Source organism: Aphis gossypii, chromosome 2, assembly GCF_020184175.1.
Source record: "Aphis gossypii isolate Hap1 chromosome 2, ASM2018417v2, whole genome shotgun sequence".
Taxonomy (NCBI): domain Eukaryota; kingdom Metazoa; phylum Arthropoda; class Insecta; order Hemiptera; family Aphididae; genus Aphis; species Aphis gossypii.
In genome coordinates this window covers 79,966,448-79,990,077 of record NC_065531.1, presented here as the reverse complement: position 1 = coordinate 79,990,077, position 23,630 = coordinate 79,966,448, and the positions used below count along the sequence as shown (strand labels likewise).

The window sequence follows — 23,630 nt, the reverse complement described above, 5'->3', positions numbered from 1 at the left end:
TTATAAATAATAAAAAAAACATATCGTGCCTCTAAATTATCGTACCACTGTTTTTATATGTCGTAAGTGTAATATTGTTACATAGCGTTTTGTAATACTTAGGCATAGTGTTGTGATTAATTAACCTTTGTAAGAAATCCTTTATACATATTATACTGATATAATTTTATATGTATTTACAGTGAGGCGTACGTTGCGGAATGGTCTGAGCGACGAAGACAAAAAACATTTGGCATCATTCATAAAGGGCTACTGAACTGTGATATCCATGACGTCAAATATCTTATGACTGATAATAATATTTTAGACGTTTCTTGATATAATTTTCCTAATTCATTTTATTTTTACTTATATATATATATTTAAAACTCAACAATTATTATCAAACTATTCTTATATTTCCTATGTTTTGTTTTTGTTTTTTTTTTTTTTTTGGTCCTTCCTTTTATGTATATTATTATTTATAATATAATCATACTTCAAACGGAATGTGACATAATCCAACTGAATGACAGCATTTATCAAAATGGAAAAAAAAAATGTTATATTGTATGCATTTATTGAAAAGTTTTGTAATGTGTTACAAACTGCGAATAAACGTTGTTAAAAAATCAATCACATATTTTACGAAATTTTTCAATCCGTTATTTCTGTTTTGTTCACTGTTAGCGGTCATTTGAAAAAGAGAAATAAAAAACAAGAATATTGTTAAGTGCCGCATTAAACGATTCTATTGTAGAACTACAGTTCTGTCAATGATAATTTAAATTAATCATGTCGATACAAGTGTCATATTTTTTTTATTATTTTATCCGTAACGCGTATTTACTATACATATTTTGCCACGTAAGATGTCATCGTAAATAATATTACATATATTTCAACGAATCGTCGTGACATAAGTATGTAAAATAGGTGCATCGGATCATCGTCTTGAACTCTATTCATAGTATATTTATGTATTTTATGTACCCATATACCGCGTGGGTATTAGACATATTATAATGTATAAAAGACGCCAACACGTTTTGTCCATCATTACGCGCGATACCTATACTTAAATACGGATTTATTATGAATTTCCGTGGCGTCGTCCAAACTACGCGAGCTACGGCTCGTACGGCGTAAAAAAAAAATATCAGAAATAAAAACGTTAACGACGCTTAAAATATACGTATAGGTAATACCGCGTTCTGGGTAAAAAAAAAAAACCCCGCGCATATAGTTGACGATTTTTATGGTCGACAGATGCTCGGGCGTAGGTACCGTAAAAAAAAAAAAAAAAAAGTAGAAAATAATAATAATGATAATAAAAGTCGTACGCGATAATTATTATTACGTCTTCGTCTTGCCACTTTAATGGGCCGATGCACACGTCGTGACGCGTCCCGACCGTAATAATAATATTATTATCAGAGAAATGAAAACGGGGAAAAATCGACGCCGCGTAAACGGCCCGGCGGCGGCGTGCGCAGTACACAATAATGTCGGGTACGCACACGACACATATATTATAATATTATTATGATAATGTGCGTGTAGTTATTATTCCGAAGGTTGAGTCTTCGATGGGAATCGGACTCGTAAAATTGTCACGCTTCGAATAGATCACGTACGGGGCACCGCGCACGGACGGACCGGCGAGATGGACCGTCCGGTCGGTCGCGATCGTTTAAACGGTAGAATTCGACGCGCTCAACTGACCCGGACGGGGTTTACCGGAGACTGAGGCCGACTCGAATTTGAGAGAGAGACAGAGAGTGAGACGAGGTGACGTACTGCTATGATAATAATTATACGGTCGCATCGTATATATGTTTAGGTACGTACATGCTTACAATAATAAAGTCCGTAGAGGATACCCGATTTCGGTTGTCAAATAGTTTCGGGAAAACTCACGTATTGCTACAGCTATATTTCAGGCATACGTCGTCGTCGTGATATCGTAATATTATTAACGGGCTGACGGGGCCCGAGTACGACGATAATATATTACGTTGGGCTTATGATAATATATTATTTCGGGTCGAAATATGAAAATCGAATTTTTTTTCGAGCCCAAAAGGTACCTACTATTGATGTTGCAATGTAAAAACGTATTATATGATTTTGTGTTTATTATTATATTACTATTTTTTAAATGTTGTTTGTTCTGTACGACGTTATAATATTATCACTTATATAAATTTGTTCGTATAATTTTTCATGTAGTGAATCCCAAACGGATTTTTTTAGAAGTTTATAGAAATATTATGAAGACTTTCCCAGTGGCGACGATAGAGGGACAGTTATGAGACAATAATGTCTTACATCTAAAATATGGTAATGTGAAGGTACAGAGAAAGTATTCGTGTATTTATTGTATTTATATCCTATACACTGTGATAATGATTATGGTTTAGATTAGAACAATTTGCAAAGTAAATCGTATTAACTTACCAACAATAATAAAGACATTTTATCAATTCAATTAATAATATTTTCGATATTGACGTAGGTACAGCTAGCTTTTATCAAGACTAATTATTCGATTTCAAATTACTTTAAGTCTAGAATGAAGAAGCACACACTCCGTTTTTAAAAACGTCCAGAAAAGAGTCATGAGTTAAACGATAGTGCTCGGGTCTGTAGGCGCACATTAGGTGTGAATTTAGGGGGTGCTGGAATAATTAATGATACACAGATCCGTGGAGAGTTTTGCCCTACACCCCCCTAATACTATGATAAATTCAATTGCAATTATTTTAAATTTTTATAATATTAATACTAGAAAATAAAAATAAATATTTTAACTATAAGTATTTACTATTTATATAATAGATTATAATAATATGTAATCACTAATGTTAAACAAGATTTAATTTTCTGTTTAAATATATATTGTTCATTATACTTGGTAATTTTACTAATTCACTAAATAATATTAATAATGTTTAAATTTTAATCCTACCAATCATGATATTATTTATTAAATCTAAATAAATAAATAACATATATTTATCTACACTAATATTATAAAGAGGAAAGATTTGATTGTTTGTTTGTATTGAATAGGCTCCTAAACTACTGAACCGATTTGACTGAAACTATTAGTGGGGAGGTAGCTTAGAACCAGGAGACAGACATAGGATACTTTTTAAAGTGATAGACCCAAACCCCGAGAGGTGCTCAAATTAATAAATATCATTTAGTGTATACAAATTATAAAAAAATGAATAAAATATAATAATTTATATTTTTTTCCAAGCATTCGCTCTCAAATATTAGTTATTCCAAAATACAGTGTGTATATTGGTGTATGAGTGTATTAAAAACCAGTCATATATGTTTATTATATAACTATTGTTTAAAAGATACCAGAAATGTATAATGTTTCGTACATTGTTTAAATTACAATATCGTGTTAAGACGTTTAAAAATAAACTCCGATGTGCACAATCAAGAATTAAGTTTTAATTTAAATGCGATTTCGTTTAATCTTTTTTGTACATAATGTATACATCATGTATTTCATTGTTTGAACATAATATTACATTATCTGTACGCATTACAACGATAATAGAATCTTATAACCCACTCACAGCGCTGAGAATTAAAAAAAATTACTCAAAAGTTTTGTCATCACTCACGTAGGTACTATAACAATTATGACGGTATCAATAAAACTTAAGAGTTGTTTTATAAATTATAATAATAGGTGTAAATCCGTTCAATTGTTATTGAGAAATTATAAATTATGGTTTAATAAAAAAAATGTAAGTCATTATAAGTGTTTACCAAGTACAGACCTATGATATAATGTTTAAAGGTACATCTGCTCAAATGTACAGTATCCTGTAACCTTAAATGTTAGTAAATTATGAATTAAAAAAAAAAAATAGAATAGATGATATTATACTCTAAAACTCATGGCTGGACAATCGACTCTTTTTAGTAAAGTTTCTATTTAAAATGAATCTGTTCAATCGCCACAATTACATTTTGTAACCTAAACTATGCATGTTATTTGTAGTACTTCTTATCATAAATATTATTTATTATTATATAATAAATAGTTGATGCTTTATACATATCATAGTAAGACATAAAGTCAGTAGTAACGAGCAACCCCAACCCCTCCCATTTAAAATATAATTTAAAATTTGATTTTAATAAACAATTTAAGTAGGTAGTTAATTTATCTAGTAAATAATAGGCATATACTTAGTTATATAATATTGTTATTAAAAGTACAAGATAAAAAAAAAAAAAAACTATTAATATTTATGTATATTATTACTTATATTACTGTTTCTTGAAAATAGTTTCAAAAATAATTTATAAAATTAACATGGTAAATATATTTAAAAAAAATTAGATAACCGCTTTACAGTACAGTATGTGATTAAGTGTACATCGTTATTGAGTAGGTCACTGTATGGATATTTAAAACTTGAATTTAATGATAAATCGTTGAAGGCAAACGATGAAAGGTGATTTTGACAGTTTAATTTTTTGGTAAACAAACTGTATTATTTTAATAATATTAAATTGTTGACAAACATTTGTTTTTTTTTTGCATTTTGTGCCGATTTTAAAAACTGTAGAGTATTTTCAATTTTCACCATCCAAAAGTACTAACTAGATTCAAAACCGGAAACCTCTTTAAAAATGTATGATTGGAACATTTTCTATTAAAAAAAAGAATCTTCTTATACAAAACTAAATAAAACAATCCACACATATTGTAAAATCAATACACTCTTCTTTCCACTTAGAATCTAAGACATGATTTATTTCATTTAATTTTGAAAATTATGAGAATAAAATATTTTTTGTAAGCATAATTTAATTTTTATACATTTAATTTTTTGTATAGTTTTTATATTTCTTTATCAGCCATAACATAATATGATGATAATAACAATAATAATAATAATAGTAATAATAATAATAATTATAATATTTTGATATTTTGATACATATTAAAAATATTTAACCACGGGTCATTTGTTTTTAAGTTTTATTCACTAGAAAACCACATTGTATGGATTTATATACATTAGAAAAAATGGAGTTCAATGTGTATTTTAATAATACGGCTTGAAATGAATTTTTGAATAACTAACTATAAAACAGACAATAAATAATAGGCTACTTTATAATAACAAGACGTGCAAAAACATAATCTCTAATTAAATCACAACGAATTGTTTTAGGGTACTCAATAGTTTCATAGTTTTCATTATCAAGAACATTTTTTTGGATTGTATAGAATCACTGAATAGACGATATACTCATACATAGAAACAATCACAACGTAAAACATACAAGCACAAACAAAGCACTCAATGGTTTCTACTAGCCAACTTAATTGATAAGATTCAATGCAAGTCCACTAAATAAATATTATATTTTCATATTAAATTTTTACTCTAAAATAATAAAATGTAGGTAGGTAATTAAAAAGTAAAATAATAGCAAATATGCTGTTGAAACCAAAGATAAAGCTAAACTAAAGTAAACATAAAACGTCTACAACATTCATGTAATTTACTATAAATTGTTACAATATTAATCGTAACAAACAACAACGGTATATCGAATAATAAGGCGTCTAATACGTAAATTATTGTAGAGGACGATTATAAGCAACATATTGTGACGGGGATGTAGATCAACTTTCAATTTGCTTTGATTTTATTTTTACATTTATACACATTTTGATACGTATATGTATTATGGCTGGGAATCATTCTGTTAATTTGAGATACCGAGAATGTTACTAGTCGAGACCGTGATTGTTTATAGCAACTGAAAAGACGTATACGTGTACTGATGTATCTGCATGTTGTGTAGATACACTTTGATTTGAATATTAAAGTTACCAAAACATAATATATCATCTAATGAACCATTTTTTTTATACCAGTTTTTATATAATATAACCTTTAAGTTTTCAACTTTATTTTATTTGTTTATTACAAATACCACTGCATATTATATAATTCAATTACACCTGCCGATCTACTTGTTGATTTACAATATTTCACTTTACAAATTTTCCTATAGTTAAAATAGTTAATTGTAAACTTGCAAACATAATCAAAATTAATATCGCTAGCCAAACATGTCACTTATGATGTATTTTATATTTGTTTTATTAGCATAATATACAATTATAATAGTATTATAAATTATGTTTTTATCTCCCTAGACCCTGATACATAGTACGGTATTTACTCATTTAATCAATTTATATTACTGAAATGTTATAAAAATATAATACTACTAAAGTAATATTATATTCATATATCGTTTCTATAATTAGTGATATTATGCTATACGAATAAATAAATAATTCATTAAAACGCTGTTTAATTGTTTTAGTTAATTATGGATTTTCTGTAAACAAAAAATAACATTTTTAATAACAACATTTTTGTTAATTATTGATTATATTGTTTATAAATATGCAAGTCATTATGTTAAATCAAGTTCTCAGATTATTAAAATATATTTATAAATATATATAATATAATACTAGCTGTATAAGACTAATAATATTGTCTACTATTTAATATTCTACTCTATAATATTATGTTTACAAAATCAGTAAAGAAATACATTTAGTATTTGTAATAGTTGTTGTTGCAAACATTTTGTTTCAAAGTTTTTTGGATGTAGGATCCCAAAGAGTGTTGAATGAAACGTTCGAGTTTGTTTTCGATTACGGACACGACTTCGGAGCGGAGATTGTTGTCCAGATTGAAGGTCAGACCTCGTACATCGGTGTTAACGGAGATCTTGTCACATGACTCTTGTTGGTTGAAAGAAGACTTGTCAAAGAAGACTTGGACGTTGATTTTGTCAACGTTGAATTTTGTGGGAGGGGTGGTTGTTCTCTTGCCAGCTGACATGACGGTCAGAGGGGAAATCCATTCCAGGTCGTTGAGAGCGAAGTCGTAACGCATTGTGTAAGAGTCTGGGGATTTCCGTTGGAAAGTCATCGACTTGAATAATTGTTCTGTGGCTGAGGCCAATTTTGAGTTACCGAATCCGATGTTGCGCATTTCCATGGCGACGTTGTCTTCTTGCCACACCAAGTCGAATAATTTGGTATTTTCTGTGTTCTGGTTCTGGTAATAGATTGGCTTGCGAATTTCGTTTTTGATTTGGACTAACGCAGTACTTCTGGCGGACATCTTAACTTCGTTGGACACGGCTTTGGCTAACACTCCCAAAAATCTTTGCAGAGCTGGGTTGAACACCTGTGTTTCAGAACCGTCTTGGGTTTTGATGTTAGCATCAGCATTTTGGAATTTTGCTGACCTGACAACGGAGTGTTGGTCATCGTAGAAACTGGTAGTCAAGTTACTGTACACGTTGTTCATGACAATTGTGTAGTAACCCGAACGGGCGTCGCGGACGTCAGATTTGAAAGATCCGGTGGTTTCGATTTGGCTGAAATGGTACTGGGCGAAGCAGGTATCTTTTTCGAGGTTTAAGTACATGTATTCCAAATCACCGTTGTCGAGGTTCTTCATGGTTGTGTTGTAGAATGACACGAAATTGTTGGCGGACAGTTTGACGGAGTCTCTGGCGACTTCCAACGCTCCGTTCAAGTAATTGACGTTGTAGGCGATGTTATGGTTGACGGCGATTTGCTGGATAGCGGCGACTTTGTCGGCGATTTTCTTGGCAAGTCCACTGAACTGACCACTTGTAGCTTGGTTTTGGTTTCCATACTGTTGTTGTTGGTCTTGTTGTTGTTGTTGTTGTGTTGTTGTTGTTGTTGTTGTTGTTGTTGCTGTTGCTGTTGTTGGTTTTCGTTGAAATCGAAATGGGTCTCGTCGTATTGGCTGTTCTGGTATTGACGATCAGTAAAAGTCGATTCGGAGTTGTCGTTGTTACTCACAATACGCTTGTTGAATTGTTCATTGTCGTGATTTAATCTAGAACCAGCTGTTTGCTGATCGAAAAAGTTCGGTTCTTGATTAAGTGATTCAGCACTGAAATCTGATTGCTGGAAACGCGACCACTGGTTGTCTAAAATTAATAATTTTTTTCATTTAATAAATCGAGAAAAAATATGATTGCATTAGATAATGATTATTTTTAAAATCGTATACTTACGATTTTCATCCTGGTTGTTGTTGTTGTTGTTGTTAATTCTGTAAGCATTGACTCCAAGAGCCACTCCGGCCAAAAGGACGGAAGCAATAACCAAAGAAGACTTCATGTTGGTTGTTCGACTGACACTGGTACCTCATCGTGGTGGCTGGCTGATATTTATATGCTGGTCAGAGTATTAGAAACTTAGGAGTCAGCATTATGCATTGCAGCTATAACCGAAGAAAAAATAAACTAAAAAAAATAGATTACCATAGTATAGCACATACGTGTTTTGACCTATTTTATGATTAGCATTCAAATAAGCTGGTTTTGTGTTCCGTATACATTTTACGATTATCTAACCTAAACATTTATTGGCAGTCAGAGTTTATTTTCAATTGAATTAAAAGGTATACCTATTACTATTAAAATATATTGAAATCGATTGTCGAAAACATGAACTTACAAGATTTAATTTCAATCAATTATTTATTTATTTTTAATAAATTATAGTGTAATTTCATTTGTTAAAAAAATATGAACCATGTTTATAATATAACTTTAAAATATCAGAAAAGTGGATAAAATGGATACCTTCATAGATAATATGTTAAGTGTATTTCTAAAATAATATAACTTATTTAAAGTTTTAGTTTTTTTTTATAATTTTAAAATACGATTAAACAATTTAATTATATAGGTTTAATTCATAATATAAGACTAGTGATCATAAAAAAGTTGCATAATGTATTAAAATATCGGAGTAGTTCAGTTTTTACTAAAATAGGTAGATATATTAATTACAAGCACGGTAGGTACCTATACAAAATAATTAATACAATTTTTCTTATTTTAAAAATATATTATTTAAAAAAATAAAGAACTAAGGTAATAATTTATTATGCTAACCTTTTAACTATCATATTGCCATGTATGTTTGAGATAAATAAATACCCTTTTTTACATACATTAATATTCATGTACAATTTTTAAATAAGTTAATTATTTAGCTTTTATAATTAGATTTTTAACTCCATAATGTCATCCATTATTTATTTAGCATTATTTTTTAATAATTTAATTTTGGATGTATAAGAGTAATTCTATGTGTATCTGTATTTAAAATTTGTTAATATTGATTAATTACTTTTAACTGGTAAACTTTTGGTTTAATTTCATTGATTTTACTTATCTTTATATTTAGTTAAATTTACTTTTGTTTTAAATAAAAAAAATTGATGTTTTGAATAATTATAATGTAACATATTAAATATTAACTAAGTAGTATAAATTATTATAAAGTCCTGAAAAAAAAATAAGCATATAATATTCTATTTAAGCTTAAAATTTAATTCATTTACTTTAGTTCATATACTTAGTGCAATAAAATAAAAATCAATTTAAGGATTTGTATACGATTAAAAAAAAAATATGTATAATTTCATAGTACAGGTTATTTCTGAATATATATTTATATAAATACATAATATTTTATTGCATTATAGGTACTATAAAAAATGTCTTCTGACAATAGTTATAGAATACCTACTAAATAAAAGTATTAATTTAGTAGACGATTTCAAAGGTATTGAAATAAAACTCAAAAACTATCATTAACATAGAAAATTTTAAATTCGATAACGCAATGTGTACTTATAGTATTAATAATAAGCTTACAAAATTATAAAATAATTAATCATCAAAGGTGTAAATAAAGTATTATGTTTTATACGTATTGTTAAAATATAATAGCTTGTAATATTTGTAGATGGTAATTTTAATTTTTTATATTTTAATTATCTATGATTGGGTAAAAAATAATTAATTGTAATTATTAGCTATTTTGTAGATACCTAGGTATCTTAGAAATGTATGAACATTTTTTCTTATATTTCATGAAATTTTTTCGATTCGAGTAGTATATAAATTTATATGAATTTGTATTAAATAATAATCGAAAACAAGTATATATTTAGAGATGATTTGTCAAAATATCTTCGATGAAATCATCTTTATAGAAATATCTTGGTACAATCTTATCGTAAAAATTTTAAAAATAAAAGTTGACTGACTCAGAAAATATTAAATATTGGTGATATTGATTTTACTTGTCTTTGTAGTTGCGTCTATTAGATTATAATCAATAACTTTTAGCGTAACTACGCTAAATTCAAAATAATATTGAATGAAATAAATTATATAATTAATACAAAAAATATATATTTACAGGTAAGATTAGAAAAATTAATTTATGAGAATCCTAGTCTAATATATATATATATATATTATATATTATATAAGAATCGTGACAGAATGCTTTTGAACATGGTGAAAAAATTTGATGAAACACTAGCCCTTCATTACTCAACAGGAAACACATACAATACAACGTTACATTTCAAAAGGGAATGAAGCTGGAATTATATATTTTTTTATTTTATCAAATTTAATTTTCGTGTTGATTAACTTAATTATTATTCAATAAAACAGAATTTCTTTGGTTGGGTAAAATAAAATGTATATTTTTGATATTTTCTATTGGAGATATATATTTTTTATTGGAGTTATTGTTTTACTATTTTACTGGATATATTTTGACGTATAACTACCACTCATATTCTAGGAACGTAAAACGAAAAACAAACAAGTCTAAAAAATGTGGTATACTAATTTTCTAATGCATTTACATTTAATGATATATATGAAAAATATTTTAGTCAATACTTTGATGTACTATAAATTGAATAATATTTACAGAGACTATCTTAGTAGGTACATATATTTTACTATGATTTTTGGATAAAATCCTATAATTAAACATTATTTTGTTAGTGGTTAGCCTCTTTTTTAAAAATTCTAAAATTAAATAAATTTATCATGGTTAAGTAATTGGAATAAATTTCATTTACTAGAGATAAATATATATCGTATTATTATATATTACTCTAAATGGTATTAATTGTAAGCCATTATTTTTAATTAATTTTTTTATAATTTCAATGCAACTGATCATATTTTACTATATAGTTAGTTAAAATTAAACGAGTAATTTTATTTCTCAGTCAGATTGCGAAATAAATGATTAAATAATTCAAAATTGTCAAATCACCATAAACGCTAATTTTAAAATATGTCATCATTAATGTCAGCATAAAAAGTAGGTAATATTTTTAAAGTAATTATTAGCCGGTTATATTCAATTAGAGTGAAAATGATTAATTTTAAATATAATTAAAATTAAAATAATGCAACCATCGTTATATAAAAGCTATACAATAGATTAAGTTAAAAATAGATATGATTTATCTGCCATTGTTTTTGCACAATATGTAGAAAAAATATTAGAATATTATACTACCTATTTATACATAGTTATTTGATAGTAATAATGGCTAAATCAAATGTATATGATTATACACATTTTTAAGAATTTGCACAAAATAATTATACACAGTTTTTAATGTATCAGATTTTAAATTCTAAACAGAGATATTAAAAATTAAAATGATAGTTATACGTCTTACGTCACCTTTAAAAACAGTAAAAAAAACTTTTTTATAAACATTTAAAGTTTTTAACGATTGACCAATAATAAATTACAATAGAACATCTTATTAACACACTTATATTTAACGAAATTCTCTGTATAATGAAATATTTTATGGAAATATACAATTTTCATTTACAAATATTTTTATTTGATGAATTAATTTCGTTTTATTTTTCTACAACTAATTTTAAAATTATTGTACTATTTTTACTGTTACATATTTTTAAAGTACACACTAGTTAATCATATTATGAGTTTATAATACACACGGTCGAGCACAATCATACTTCGTTGAATTGTATTACCTAAATAGTACCTTAAATTATTATTATCAATTTTAAAAGTAAAAGACAATCTAGTTACCAATAATAATATCATTTGTCACCAGTTTTCTGCAATGAATAGAGGTTCCACTCGATTTATAATATATATACAACATTATACAGTACGTTTGTATACTGACTAGTGACTTATAAGTTAATAGCAATAATATTAATAATTATAGTAGTATTTATAATTTATAGTTTAATATATTATAAGTTTTTGGAAAAAAATAGTTTGATCTACCGTATTATTAGTAAACAATAAATTACTAATAGCAATATAGGTAAATCATGAAATATTCTTAAAAATATAGTCTGAATTTTATATTTGTAAAAAAATCAAAAGAATGATGATGAGAAATAATAACTGTAGTTTTTAAAAAATTATCATTTTATATTTTTTAAATAAATAATATGTATTTATGTTATTGAAAAAGAAAATAATATTGAATTCAATGATTAAAAAAAATGAAAACTTAAAGGATTTTAAACGAAACCAATTAAATACTGCCTAATTTTTTTTTTACACTCCATACACGAAAATTGATATTTATAATAAATAATAATGTAGGTATTCAGTGTTTTTATCTAATGCGTACTTAGTATTGAATTTTAATATTATAATTATTATTTAATTTGAAATAACTATTTTTTGAAGAAATTCGGAAAACATTTAAACCAGAACTAATATAATATATTATTAAGTTTTTTTTTATGGTACTGCAAGTTATCAAGGAGACCATAAAAACTATTTTAAAACCGATTTAAAATAAACATATTATTATTATATTCGTAATATTATGTTAATACAAAGTTCAAATACAAGTTACACGCTCAAGCCGCCTATGAAAATCTTAATCGATAATCAATATATACAGGGTGATTCTCCAAGCGTGGCACTTTAACGCCTTATACTTTATATTTTTTATTGTTTTAAATTCTGGTTTTAGACATTTTTAAAAATATTGAAAGTCAATAATATTTTTATATATTTAAATTATTGATAAATTATATTTAAAGATCGTATTATTTTCAGATACTTGCAGATATTTTATACTATTGAAAGAATGTCCTATTATAGAAAAGACATTATTTTACCTAAAAACTGCCCTTTTGTAAATTTTTAATCGAATGATTTTTTTTTTTTAAATATTGATGCATTTAAACCAACACAATTTGTACAAGTATTTTCATGAGTTACTATTTTTTTTTTATAGATTATGGATAATGCCGATAATGGTCTTTACTCCTTAGTAATGGTTTTACAAAAAATATAAATTAATACTTATTATACTTCGAAAATGTATACAGTTTATACAATTATTTATTAATTTTATTAATTATAATTTAAAATCACTACAGAATACTGTAGGTATCATCATATAATATTCTATACCAATTAGTGTGGATTATATTAGTTATTATGTTTACTGTTTAGTGTCTTAAAGCTATTAATTCTTAAAATACTATTTCAAATTTCGATTTAAAAAAAATCGATATTTTCAAAAAGTTATCTTGGTAAAAAAAAAAAGTAGGTGATTGGATATATAGAAGTTATTACCACCATAGATAAACTATTTAAATGGTAAGACAGTTTTAAGTACCTATTTTAAAATAAGGGCTGTTTTTATATGCGTATACTTCAAAATTCAAAAACAAGAATTAGAAAAATGTATTATTAAAGAAAAAAATCGTTACTAAAAATCAAATGGATTTGCGGCCTTTTAATATTTCAGCTTCATTAGTTTACCACTTACTTAAGTAACTACTGAAATACGAGAAAGTGAGTATCGATTTAACACCGTATAAATAATGAAAGCAATTTTTTGAAAATGTATAGGTGTTATTCATAGTGCCAAATTAACTTCATCAATAACATATAATCCACTTATACATATTATGTAGCTTATTGTTAATCTAACGCATACATATAAGAGTCTAACATTTACTAACTTTCGATTTCAACTTAAAATGTATAATATTTCCAGACGAGTACCGTTAAGCTTCGTTTATCGTCAATTAATTTCAAATCCTAAGGATGTTATTATTATGTCTCAGTCTAGCTATGTGACAAATAATATGGTGATAAACGTTGCGAGATATTGTCGTTTAGGTCCCAGCTCTTATCTTCTTCTCAAAGACGGCTCCGACAAGTGTCTGAGATAACGATTGATAACATAATATTATTCGATTGGAAGAGGCAATTGAAACTTAAAACGTCAAAAAATATCGAACAACCTTCACCGCCGATACTTGAGTAGACGCTTTCAAATACGGTCTACAGTCGTAAGACCGCGTACAGACGTACCTCAATACGACTCAGAAGAAAAATGTCTAAAAGTACTTTGATTGTCCTGGCGGCAGTGGTGGCAGTCGCCGTCCGCGAATCTTCAGCGGTGACGAACGAAGCGACGTTTATCATCGACTCGGTGAACGGGGACCCAGGAAACAAGTGGACGGTATGTATTGCAATACCACAGCCGAGAGTTTAAATATATAATTTTATCGTCGTGCAAATTATACGCATGATAATATTATACATGGTTTATAAATTGTAACATATATATAAATAGGTAGGTATATATAATATATTTGTCATCTGCAACTTACAATAATAAATCGTAATTACTGTTAACGATACTCGGTCATAATACCTGAGAATGTAAGAAGAAATAATAAATGTGTTTTTTAAATTGTTTACGTTATAAATCCAATGGAATTTATGAAACGACAGATCGAGATTGGGAGATGCATAAAATAATATCATGATATCATATAGTTATTGTTTTATGAATTTCGCTACTTATTTAATACTGTACCAATACATTTGAGTTTGCGTGACGTTTATAAATAAAAATTTTATTTTTGCACGTTTAACAATAGATTTATATATGTACGCCCTATAACTGATAAACGGTCGTACATGAGAAAATACTTTATATTAATCCTTGACAGGACCCTTTAGCTTTTCGTGCGTCGATTGAACGCAGGCGATGTTTCTCACGTACGTGAAGTTTTCACTTCGAATTCGTACGATCGGTGGCATTATTTTGCAACGAATTTGCAATCACCGAGTTTCATTTTTTTCCACAATCGTAGAAAATGTGTAGAAACTTTTTTTTATCGACATTACAAATTATTGTTGTAAGTCATTTGTATTAAAAATGATACAGATTTGGAACCTATTAGACGGAGTAATCTTCTCAACAATATATCAATACGAAAACGACACACTTTATATTAACTAATAAATAATAATGTTATATCTATCAAATATTTTGGCTATCGGTCGAGTTTATACATGACCGGTATACAGTTATTAATTATTAGTTATGTCTGAGCGATAACATACGATAAACTAGTTGATGTCATTATTTTACATATGATGACGTATAATTAGACATTATAAATTATAATATATTTGTCGACACTGACACGTATATATACATATATTTTATAATTTATAATCTTAAACTAAAGAATAAAATCATACGTTTTCGTCATATTTTATAGATTATTTTTTTTTTTGTACTATGTTTGAGTGATCTCTATTGTAAGTTAATACACATCAAATACTATCTGCCTGCAGAAGTCATAATAATGGTCAAGATATCTATAGTTTAATGATACTTAAATATGCAAAGATAAATAATTTCAATTTCAATATGCATATGATACAATATTATAATATAGTAATGTGTTTACAATGTACATAAGTAGGTATATTGAACAGAATAGACTTTTAAATGCATAAGCTCAAGTCTCAAAATATGTTTTAACTATAAGCATAGGTATACCTGAAATTGACTTTTAGATTTTGACTTAGATGGCGATGAAAATAAATTTAAAAATAACGTTTTTGATTCTTGTATGGATCGATTTTTACGGTCCTGTTTCAGGCTAGCGACCAAAACGTTATTCCAGGAGATGGAAAGAACTTCGAACAGTTGATGGGTGTTTTACCTAGAGATGGAAACTCGTTTAGGTTAGCTCCAATCAAGAAAAGCGAAGGGGGAGAATCAAACGAAGCCCTCCCCGAGAATTTCGATGCCAGAGAACGATGGCCCGAGTGCTCGTCCTTGTTGAATTCGATCAAAGATCAGTCTAACTGTGGATCATGTTGGGTGAGTATAATGTATTATGCTTATAAGTATATACATTATACATAATGTAAATTAATAGTGGCCTAATAATAATTAAACTTTTTATTAGAAATTATTATAGTTATTAAATAGTTAATTTTATAGTATATATTATATAGTAACTACTAACTACCAATATACTTGAATAAACAAATTGATAACAGTGAGAAATAAACATACTTTAAGTATAAGCAATTTTTCATACATTTGAAATTCACATTGGTCACTAATACATATTTTTATAAAAACATTTTATCACATTATTATCTAAATTCATTTTTATCTATGGTTAATATTTTAATATTGATAATGGATGTATATTAATTGATTAATTTATAATGCATTCTTAGGTACTATAATACACGCATATAATTATTAGCTGTATGGTTCGAACATGAACTATTTTATTACTTATTATTAAATTTAAATTCTAAACCATTAATAGTTTAAATCATGGTTTAAAACAGTTAGGTATTTAGAATATACCTACTAAACAATAATGTCGTTAAATGTTCACTTACCTCCACCTCATTACTTCTACAATATTTAATTTTTTTTCGATATCATCAATTTAATTTTACAAATTTGAGTATTTTTAACTTAAAATTATAAATGAATAATGATCTAATTTTTTCAAAAACTCAAAAATAGTTTACATTAAGAAGGTGCCTTTACATCGTACCATAAATTAAATCATTATAAGTTTACTGTTAAATTTTCGTTTGCTTTGGGTTCCATGTTGTGATATCTTATATTGTATGGTACATAAATTGTATACTAACATATAAAATAGATAAGACTACTGAGTAGGTACTAACTACTAAAAACTATCTAACAGTATTATAGAATGTGTTGTTTTGAGTGGGTACATAATATTATAATATCGACGCAAGTACTTAAATTTGCAAGCCAGTTAATCACTAACCTCGAATCCCATACTTCGAATGACATTTTGAACGATGTGATTAGTTATTTTAATATTTTCAAGTGTTTTATTTATAGATATATAATATATATTATGAACTATAATTCTGTAAAGTGAATTTTTTTTTAAATATTAGTAATTATAGTTATTTATTACAGATGTCTTTATTAAGCAACGCTCATTTTTAATTTATTATTTTGAAGAATATGCTTGTGTCCAATAGAAACGATCAAGATAAACTCTTAAATCTTGAGAATAAATCTTTAAATAACAAAAAAACTCAAAACAACACTGTTCGATTGATTTAAAAAAAATAAAAATGATTATTAATATCTGTTATTTATTATACCATTAACTGTTCGCATTAATAATGTAATAAATTGCAGGCCGTGTCTGCAGCTTCCGTGTTCAGCGACCGCCTTTGCATAGCCACAGGGGGTGCGGTGGCCAGAAACTTGTCTGCCGAACAGTTGAACTCTTGTTGCTATCGATGTGGTCACGGATGCGATGGAGGGTCGCCAGAACATGCTTGGTATTTCTTCAAGCGACACGGTATCGTCACGGGTGGAGATTACGAATCCGGAGATGTGAGCAGAAAAATAATTTTAATAATACATAAATACACACCGTGCTTGAATTGAGAGAGAACACGATATTTTTTAAAAATATTTTAGCATCCCTCTTCTTACTTTTTTTCGATTCAAGCACTGTAACACAAGTTGAGGGTATATTATAAAATTGATGTAAATCATTAGGGAGGGGCATGTGATATACTAGTATAACCGACCCTCCCCTCTATCGATGTGACTATACACGCTTTTAAAGTACATATCAGTCATTGATTACCAATTTACGACTTTATAGTTACATTTTACTATAATATTATTTCTATTGCTTGCAGTGTCGCAATAATTATGATTTATTTTAAGTAATCGCCATTGACTGCAATAGATTACAAGCGCTTACCGTTAATTTACACGTATAGTCTGCATGCGACGTAACGTAATTGTTGTATTTTTCGTCCCAAGGGTTGTCAACCGTACAGCATTTATCCTTGCGGAAAAGGAAGAAATACTTGCATAGAAGAGGATCCCGACGCACCCGAGTGTTCGGTAAAAACTTGCACCAACTCGAATTACACGAAGGACTACAGAGCTGATTTGCACTATGGTAGGTATACTGCCAGTTTATTAAATATATATTATTATACTCAATCGCTGTTGTTGGATTTGACTCGAACTATATAACCGGCATAGTCCTTTGATTGAGTTTTTATATTATTATTATCCTAAAGTTATATAAGCTTGTACGGTTTTTGTATACTAATTCATTTATAAAACGCGTTTTTATAGTTGATACCGTGTACTCGCTAACAACCGAAGAAGACATCATGACCGATTTATACAAATATGGTCCCGTTCAAGCGGCATTCTACGTGTACACAGATTTCATGTACTACAAAACCGGTAAGTCTTAATAATATATACGAATAGAACATTATTTCCATAGAACGCTTATTTTTGAATGAAAATGACAAGTATTTTATAAATATGATGAATTTACTATGCTTTATATTTTCGATTTAAAATCGTTTATGATATTACTATTTATCAGTTATTAATAATTGAAAATTGTTATTTTAAATTCAATACGTTAGTAACGCGAAAAACGCTTATAAGTTGGAATAATAAACTTTTTTTTAAAAATATATTATACGTTACAGCCAATTTTGGTTATGTAAATAATGCTGAAAATCACCGTGGTAATAATTATACAATCGTTAAGTATTTGCATAATTGACTGTTGAGTGTATTCAATGCCATTGTCAGTAATTTCTAAGCTGGTTATTGATTTATTGGTCATATGTACAGTGTACACACTAATTTATTTCAAAAATATCACACAAGTACGTGTTAAATATTCGCACAGAAAAACATTTGGAATTCTAAGTATTTCGTGCTATTGAGAGACGGTGAAAGACACGTGGGTGGTGTGGCGTGACTATAATCGCCCACGTTAAGTTTTTGATTTCCCGCTTAGAAACTTTTGCTTTTAAAAGCATGCCAATTACAAAATTCGGAATGTGTATTCAAAGTGTCTAGTAAGTATTAAGAACTAAATAAAAATAATAATATAATGGATTTTAAAAAATATAAGTAATTATTCGTAATTAATAAAATATAAAATAACAAAATACTGGATTTTAAGCGATTTACTAAATAAACTGTTATAATATCGTCATATTGTCTATATCCGAATTGAAAATTTTTTTCAATGATGGCTATATAGTTATTTCTGAAAACATCCGATTACCAACATTGACCGCGGTAACTGTAAAATTATAGGTATAAAATAATACACTTATAATGTTCGTCGTAAACTCGTAACACTGCGATTTAATTACTTTTTGTTTTGATTCTTGGTGGTCACTTGTTGTTTTTTTTTTTCAAAGGTGTGTATAGTTACACGAGAGGTCAGATAGAAGGCGGACACGCGATCAAAATTTTGGGCTGGGGCGTGGACAACGGCACCAAGTATTGGTTGTGCGCCAACTCGTGGAGCCGGTCGTGGGGCGAGAACGGACTGTTCAGGATACTCAGAGGTAACAACGAGTGCCACATCGAAGAACGCGTGTTAGGTGGAAAGCCAAACGTGCCGAGACGAAATAATTAGCCGACGAGAACGTCAGCAAATCGTCACTATATCGTAAAAATACGATATTATGTAGTTGCGACAACATTAGAGTTTTTTTATTGACCCCGGTCATCCGTTTGTATCGATTGTATTTGCAATAAATTATTGTTTACATAAATATTTTATGAAATAAAACGAAAAATGAAAAATAAATAAGTATAAATTTTATACTTGATTAAAACCGATTTGATTTTGTTTTTTTAAAAATCTGCTGTATATTCAAATATGCTATGCCAAATAAGAAATATGTTATTTGATGGTCCTCAATTGCGGTCTATAATAACGTTATATAGACAAAATAAATGTGTTTTTTTTTTATATATACCTTATTGTACTATGAGTACGATAATAATAATATGCTATATTTCAGAATTAAAGTAGAGATCACCAAACGGCGGCCCTTACTTATATTATATATTTTATATTACTCACTGCACCTAGTCCAACCGGACAAATATTACCTGGCCCGTAAAAAATTCAATGACAAATGTATTTCTTTAATAATTATTATGATTTTTATTTATGTCTTAATTTTATCTATATTTTCTAATTTGGTGAACATACGAGCGTGTTATGTACATTAAAAGCGTTGATTGTTGACGAAATCTTCCTAAAGTACTAAAATTTATCTCAACGAATTTATAATTGCATGTTCCCTATATCTATTATAATACTGTACGGTATTGTTACCAATAAGAGTTATATATGAGAAGATGTCTGTTTTTGTGTTTTTGAGCAGATTTCAGCGTAGTGGCAATGGTAGTAGCACCTATGAAACGTAATAATGTATTAATGTATTACTATTGCGTGTACAATATGCCACGAATATTACTCATACATCTTAACTCGTAATTTATGCACACAATTTTAGATAGCATTATATTATTAATTACTATGATCAATAATTTTGAGTTTATATTATTTATAAACATATCTTCACTTATACGTATATTATATTATTATATTTATAAAAAAAAAATATAGTTATTAAGTAATAACTATATTGTTATAATACTTATATAGTACATATAAAACACATATATTACATTACTGTGCTTATAAATACATATTTTTAGATGTATTATATCATTATTGATTTATTAAATACTTAATTTCAATGTAATAAGTTATTATTATTAATAACACACTTTTTTTATTTATAAAATTGATGCTGTAAAGTGTAAGTTTGATTTCCTATTTAAGTCTCCGCTCACCAAATGCCATCATATTCATTTTCTATTTACATAATATATAATAACATATATTATATGTTTAATATAATATAAATCTAATCTTTTCTATAGAGTTGAAGACGTTCACAACATTAAGAAATAATATGTAGATGAGTATTGAGTATTGACAATATTAAGATATAACATAAATGCAATGAATTAATTTAAAATTAAATGTAGGTATACTTTTATCATATACTTTCGTCAACATGATATGCTATTCCTGTACTTACTATTGAAGTCATATAAAAACCTCCATCAGTGCTCATTAAAATCAATAATTTCGAATTGAAATAACTGTTTTTTCCGATTGAGCATTACAGGTACAATTAACAATAATATTATTTTTTAAATGTAATGTATAAATAAGTTCATTTTTTGTATTAGATATTAAATTTATTTTGTAGATAATGAAATTATAAAACTATTATAAAATTAAAATTAAATGAAAATATTATGTTAAACGTTTATACTATTGCTTATTATATATGATTTATCTAAAAAACATATTATGTTTAAAAATAAATAAGTCAATTTAATATTGACGGTTGTAGTTGATTAATTCTTGTACCAAACAATCTTGAAGGTAAGATCCCAAAGAAAGTTCCATGAAACGTTGGAGGTCGTTTTCAAGGTTGGACACAAGTTCAGACTGGACGTGTTTCAAGTTGTAATGAAGACCTTGTACTTCAACTTTGGTGTAAGCCTTGCCATACGACTGTTTTTGGTTGTGCACGGCTTTGTCGATGTAAACTTTGACGTTTAATTTCTCAATGGCGAATTTCATTGGTTCTGTGGTCATCCTCTTACCAGCCGACATGACGTTCAGAGCCGAAGTCCATTCCAAGTTTTTGATGGCGAAGTCGTAACGCATCCTGTAGGAGTCCTGGGATTTCCTTTGGAAAGTCACAGAGTTCAATAATTGTTTGGTTGCCTGTTTCAGTTCTTCGGAGTTCTTGAAACCGATGTTATTCATTTCCATGGTGACTTGGTCCTCCTGCCATCTCAAGTCGAACAGCTTGTTGGTGTACTTTCTAGCGACGTCCATTTCCATTGGTTTACGGATTTCGTTTTTAATATGGACGAGTGCACCTTTGTTGGCAGACTTCATAACTTCGTTGGACACGGCGTTAGCCAAAACTCCCAAATATTTTTGCTCCAGAGCCGGGCTGAACACCTGTGTTTCGGAACCGTCGTGGGTCTTGATGTTGGCGTCAGCGTATTGGAATTTGGCCGCCTTGATCACGGCGCGTTTGTCGTCGAAGAATCCGGTCGACAAGTTGCTGACCACGTTGTTCATGATGATTGTGTAGTAACCTGAGTGAGCGTGAGGGATGTTGGACTTGAACGATCCGACAGTTTTGAGCTCGTTGAACTGGTACTGGGCGAACACAGCATCTTTATTGAGGTTCAGGTACATGTATTCCAAGTCACCGTTGTTAAGGTTTTTCATGGTTGAGTTGAAGAACGACACGAAATTGTGTTTTGGGAACTTAACGGAGTTTTGGTTGACGGTGAGCGCTGCGTCCAATAAATCGGCACTGTCGGCGATATTGTTTTCGATGGCAATTTTCTGAATGGCGGCGATTTTTTCGACTATTATCTTGGCGAGTCCTTCGGGCTGTCGGTCAGCCGCGAATTGGTTTTGGCTTTTGCGCTGCTGTTGTTGACTCAACTCTTGGCTGGAACCGAAGTAAGTCTCATCGTTTTGGTTGCTCTGTCGTGAGCGGTCGGCAAAAGTAGATTCTGATTCATAGAAGCTTTGGACGTTATTGAATTTGTTGTTGTTTTGAAATTCATTCAAGGTCGGTTCTGCAGACTCATCGCTGTAGTCCCCTTGTTGGAAACGGGCCCACTGGTTGTCTAAAAAATATAATTGTATTTAAAATTTAATAATTTAATTTCGAGTGTGTGTATTAGTTTAATGTGTCTGGAAAGTAATATTCAAAAATGTTTATACTTACTGTTTTCACGTTGGTTTTGGTTGTCATTGACATTGCGGGCGGTGACTTCAAAGGCCACGCCTGCTAAGAGAACGGACGCAATAACCAAAGCAGACTTCATGTTTGACGACTTTGATGATCGACTGACACAACTGGTGCCTTATTGATATGGTCGGCTTGTATTTATATGCCACGGTTGTTCAAAAATTAGGCATCAGCAAATTTTGCATCATAAATGGAGTATTGGGGTAGTGGAAAATTATACAACTGTTATTGTTATTATTATTATTATTGTCTTGCAAATTTGTTACGAGTTAACAACCTAAATAATTGTACTTAACGGCAATCAAATGTAGTTGATTTTAAGTTTTTTTTAACCCATTTGATTACGTCATGTACAATATTTTGGTGGTACTTTTTGCATTTCCGATTAAATATTATTATAAATTATAATATTTATATATCGTGTTTTATAAAAATTTAAATAGATAATTATAATTATAAATTTAGACATGTCTACGTTTGCACATGATATTACCTAGCTATCATAATAGTACATAATATTTTAGTCAAATTTATATAAATATGTATATTGTATCTATATACATATTATGGTAATAAAAATGTACTAGTTTTACAAATACATTGTATGATACACTTAAAAGTGCTTAATGCTATTAAAAAAAAAAAGGAAGAACATTGTAAGTAACGATAAACAACCAGTGTG

General features: G+C 28.4%; 4 protein-coding genes across 4 annotated transcripts in view; 2 read left to right on the top strand and 2 right to left on the bottom strand.

The window, feature by feature from the left end:
• The window catches only part of LOC114127902 (FH1/FH2 domain-containing protein 3), a 42,958-nt gene extending 42,343 nt beyond the window's left edge, over window positions 1-615 (top strand). The window contains 1 exon segment of the mRNA XM_027992261.2: window positions 183-615. The gene's annotated coding sequence lies outside the window, so the exon portion shown is untranslated.
• A 5,803-nt stretch (window positions 616-6,418) lies between these two features.
• Window positions 6,419-8,257, bottom strand: LOC114127901 (nuclear control of ATPase protein 2-like). Its single transcript, XM_027992260.2, is given in 3 exon segments — window positions 6,419-7,772; window positions 7,775-8,028; window positions 8,116-8,257. Coding segments are annotated over 3 exon segments (1,524 nt in total). The 5' UTR covers window positions 8,222-8,257; the 3' UTR covers window positions 6,419-6,608.
• A 5,938-nt stretch (window positions 8,258-14,195) lies between these two features.
• Window positions 14,196-19,913, top strand: LOC114131799 (cathepsin B-like cysteine proteinase 5). The gene is made up of 6 exons (XM_050200008.1): window positions 14,196-14,426; window positions 15,867-16,091; window positions 17,421-17,621; window positions 18,063-18,204; window positions 18,387-18,500; window positions 19,487-19,913. The coding sequence occupies exons 1-6, from the start codon at window positions 14,298-14,300 to the stop codon at window positions 19,705-19,707; spliced, it is 1,032 nt and encodes a 343-aa protein (XP_050055965.1). The 5' UTR covers window positions 14,196-14,297; the 3' UTR covers window positions 19,708-19,913.
• LOC114131802 (uncharacterized) lies at window positions 19,813-23,085 on the bottom strand. The gene is made up of 2 exons (XM_027997106.2): window positions 22,925-23,085; window positions 19,813-22,823 (listed from the first exon to the last, which is right to left on the bottom strand). Exons 1-2 carry the CDS (start codon window positions 23,022-23,024, stop codon window positions 21,496-21,498), a joined length of 1,428 nt encoding a protein of 475 aa, XP_027852907.2. The 5' UTR covers window positions 23,025-23,085; the 3' UTR covers window positions 19,813-21,495.
• Window positions 23,086-23,630: the final 545 nt, after the last annotated feature.

Coding starts and splice junctions, on each gene's coding strand:
- LOC114131802 (XM_027997106.2), bottom strand. CDS start 23,024: ATGAAGTCTGCTTTGGTTATTGCGTCCGTTCTCTTAGCAGGCGTGGCC. Junction 22,824..22,924: donor CCAAAACCAACGTGAAAACA/GTAAGTATAAAC, acceptor TATATTTTTTAG/ACAACCAGTGGGCCCGTTTC.
- LOC114131799 (XM_050200008.1), top strand. CDS start 14,298: ATGTCTAAAAGTACTTTGATTGTCCTGGCGGCAGTGGTGGCAGTCGCC. Junction 14,427..15,866: donor ACCCAGGAAACAAGTGGACG/GTATGTATTGCA, acceptor GTCCTGTTTCAG/GCTAGCGACCAAAACGTTAT. Junction 16,092..17,420: donor CTAACTGTGGATCATGTTGG/GTGAGTATAATG, acceptor AATAAATTGCAG/GCCGTGTCTGCAGCTTCCGT.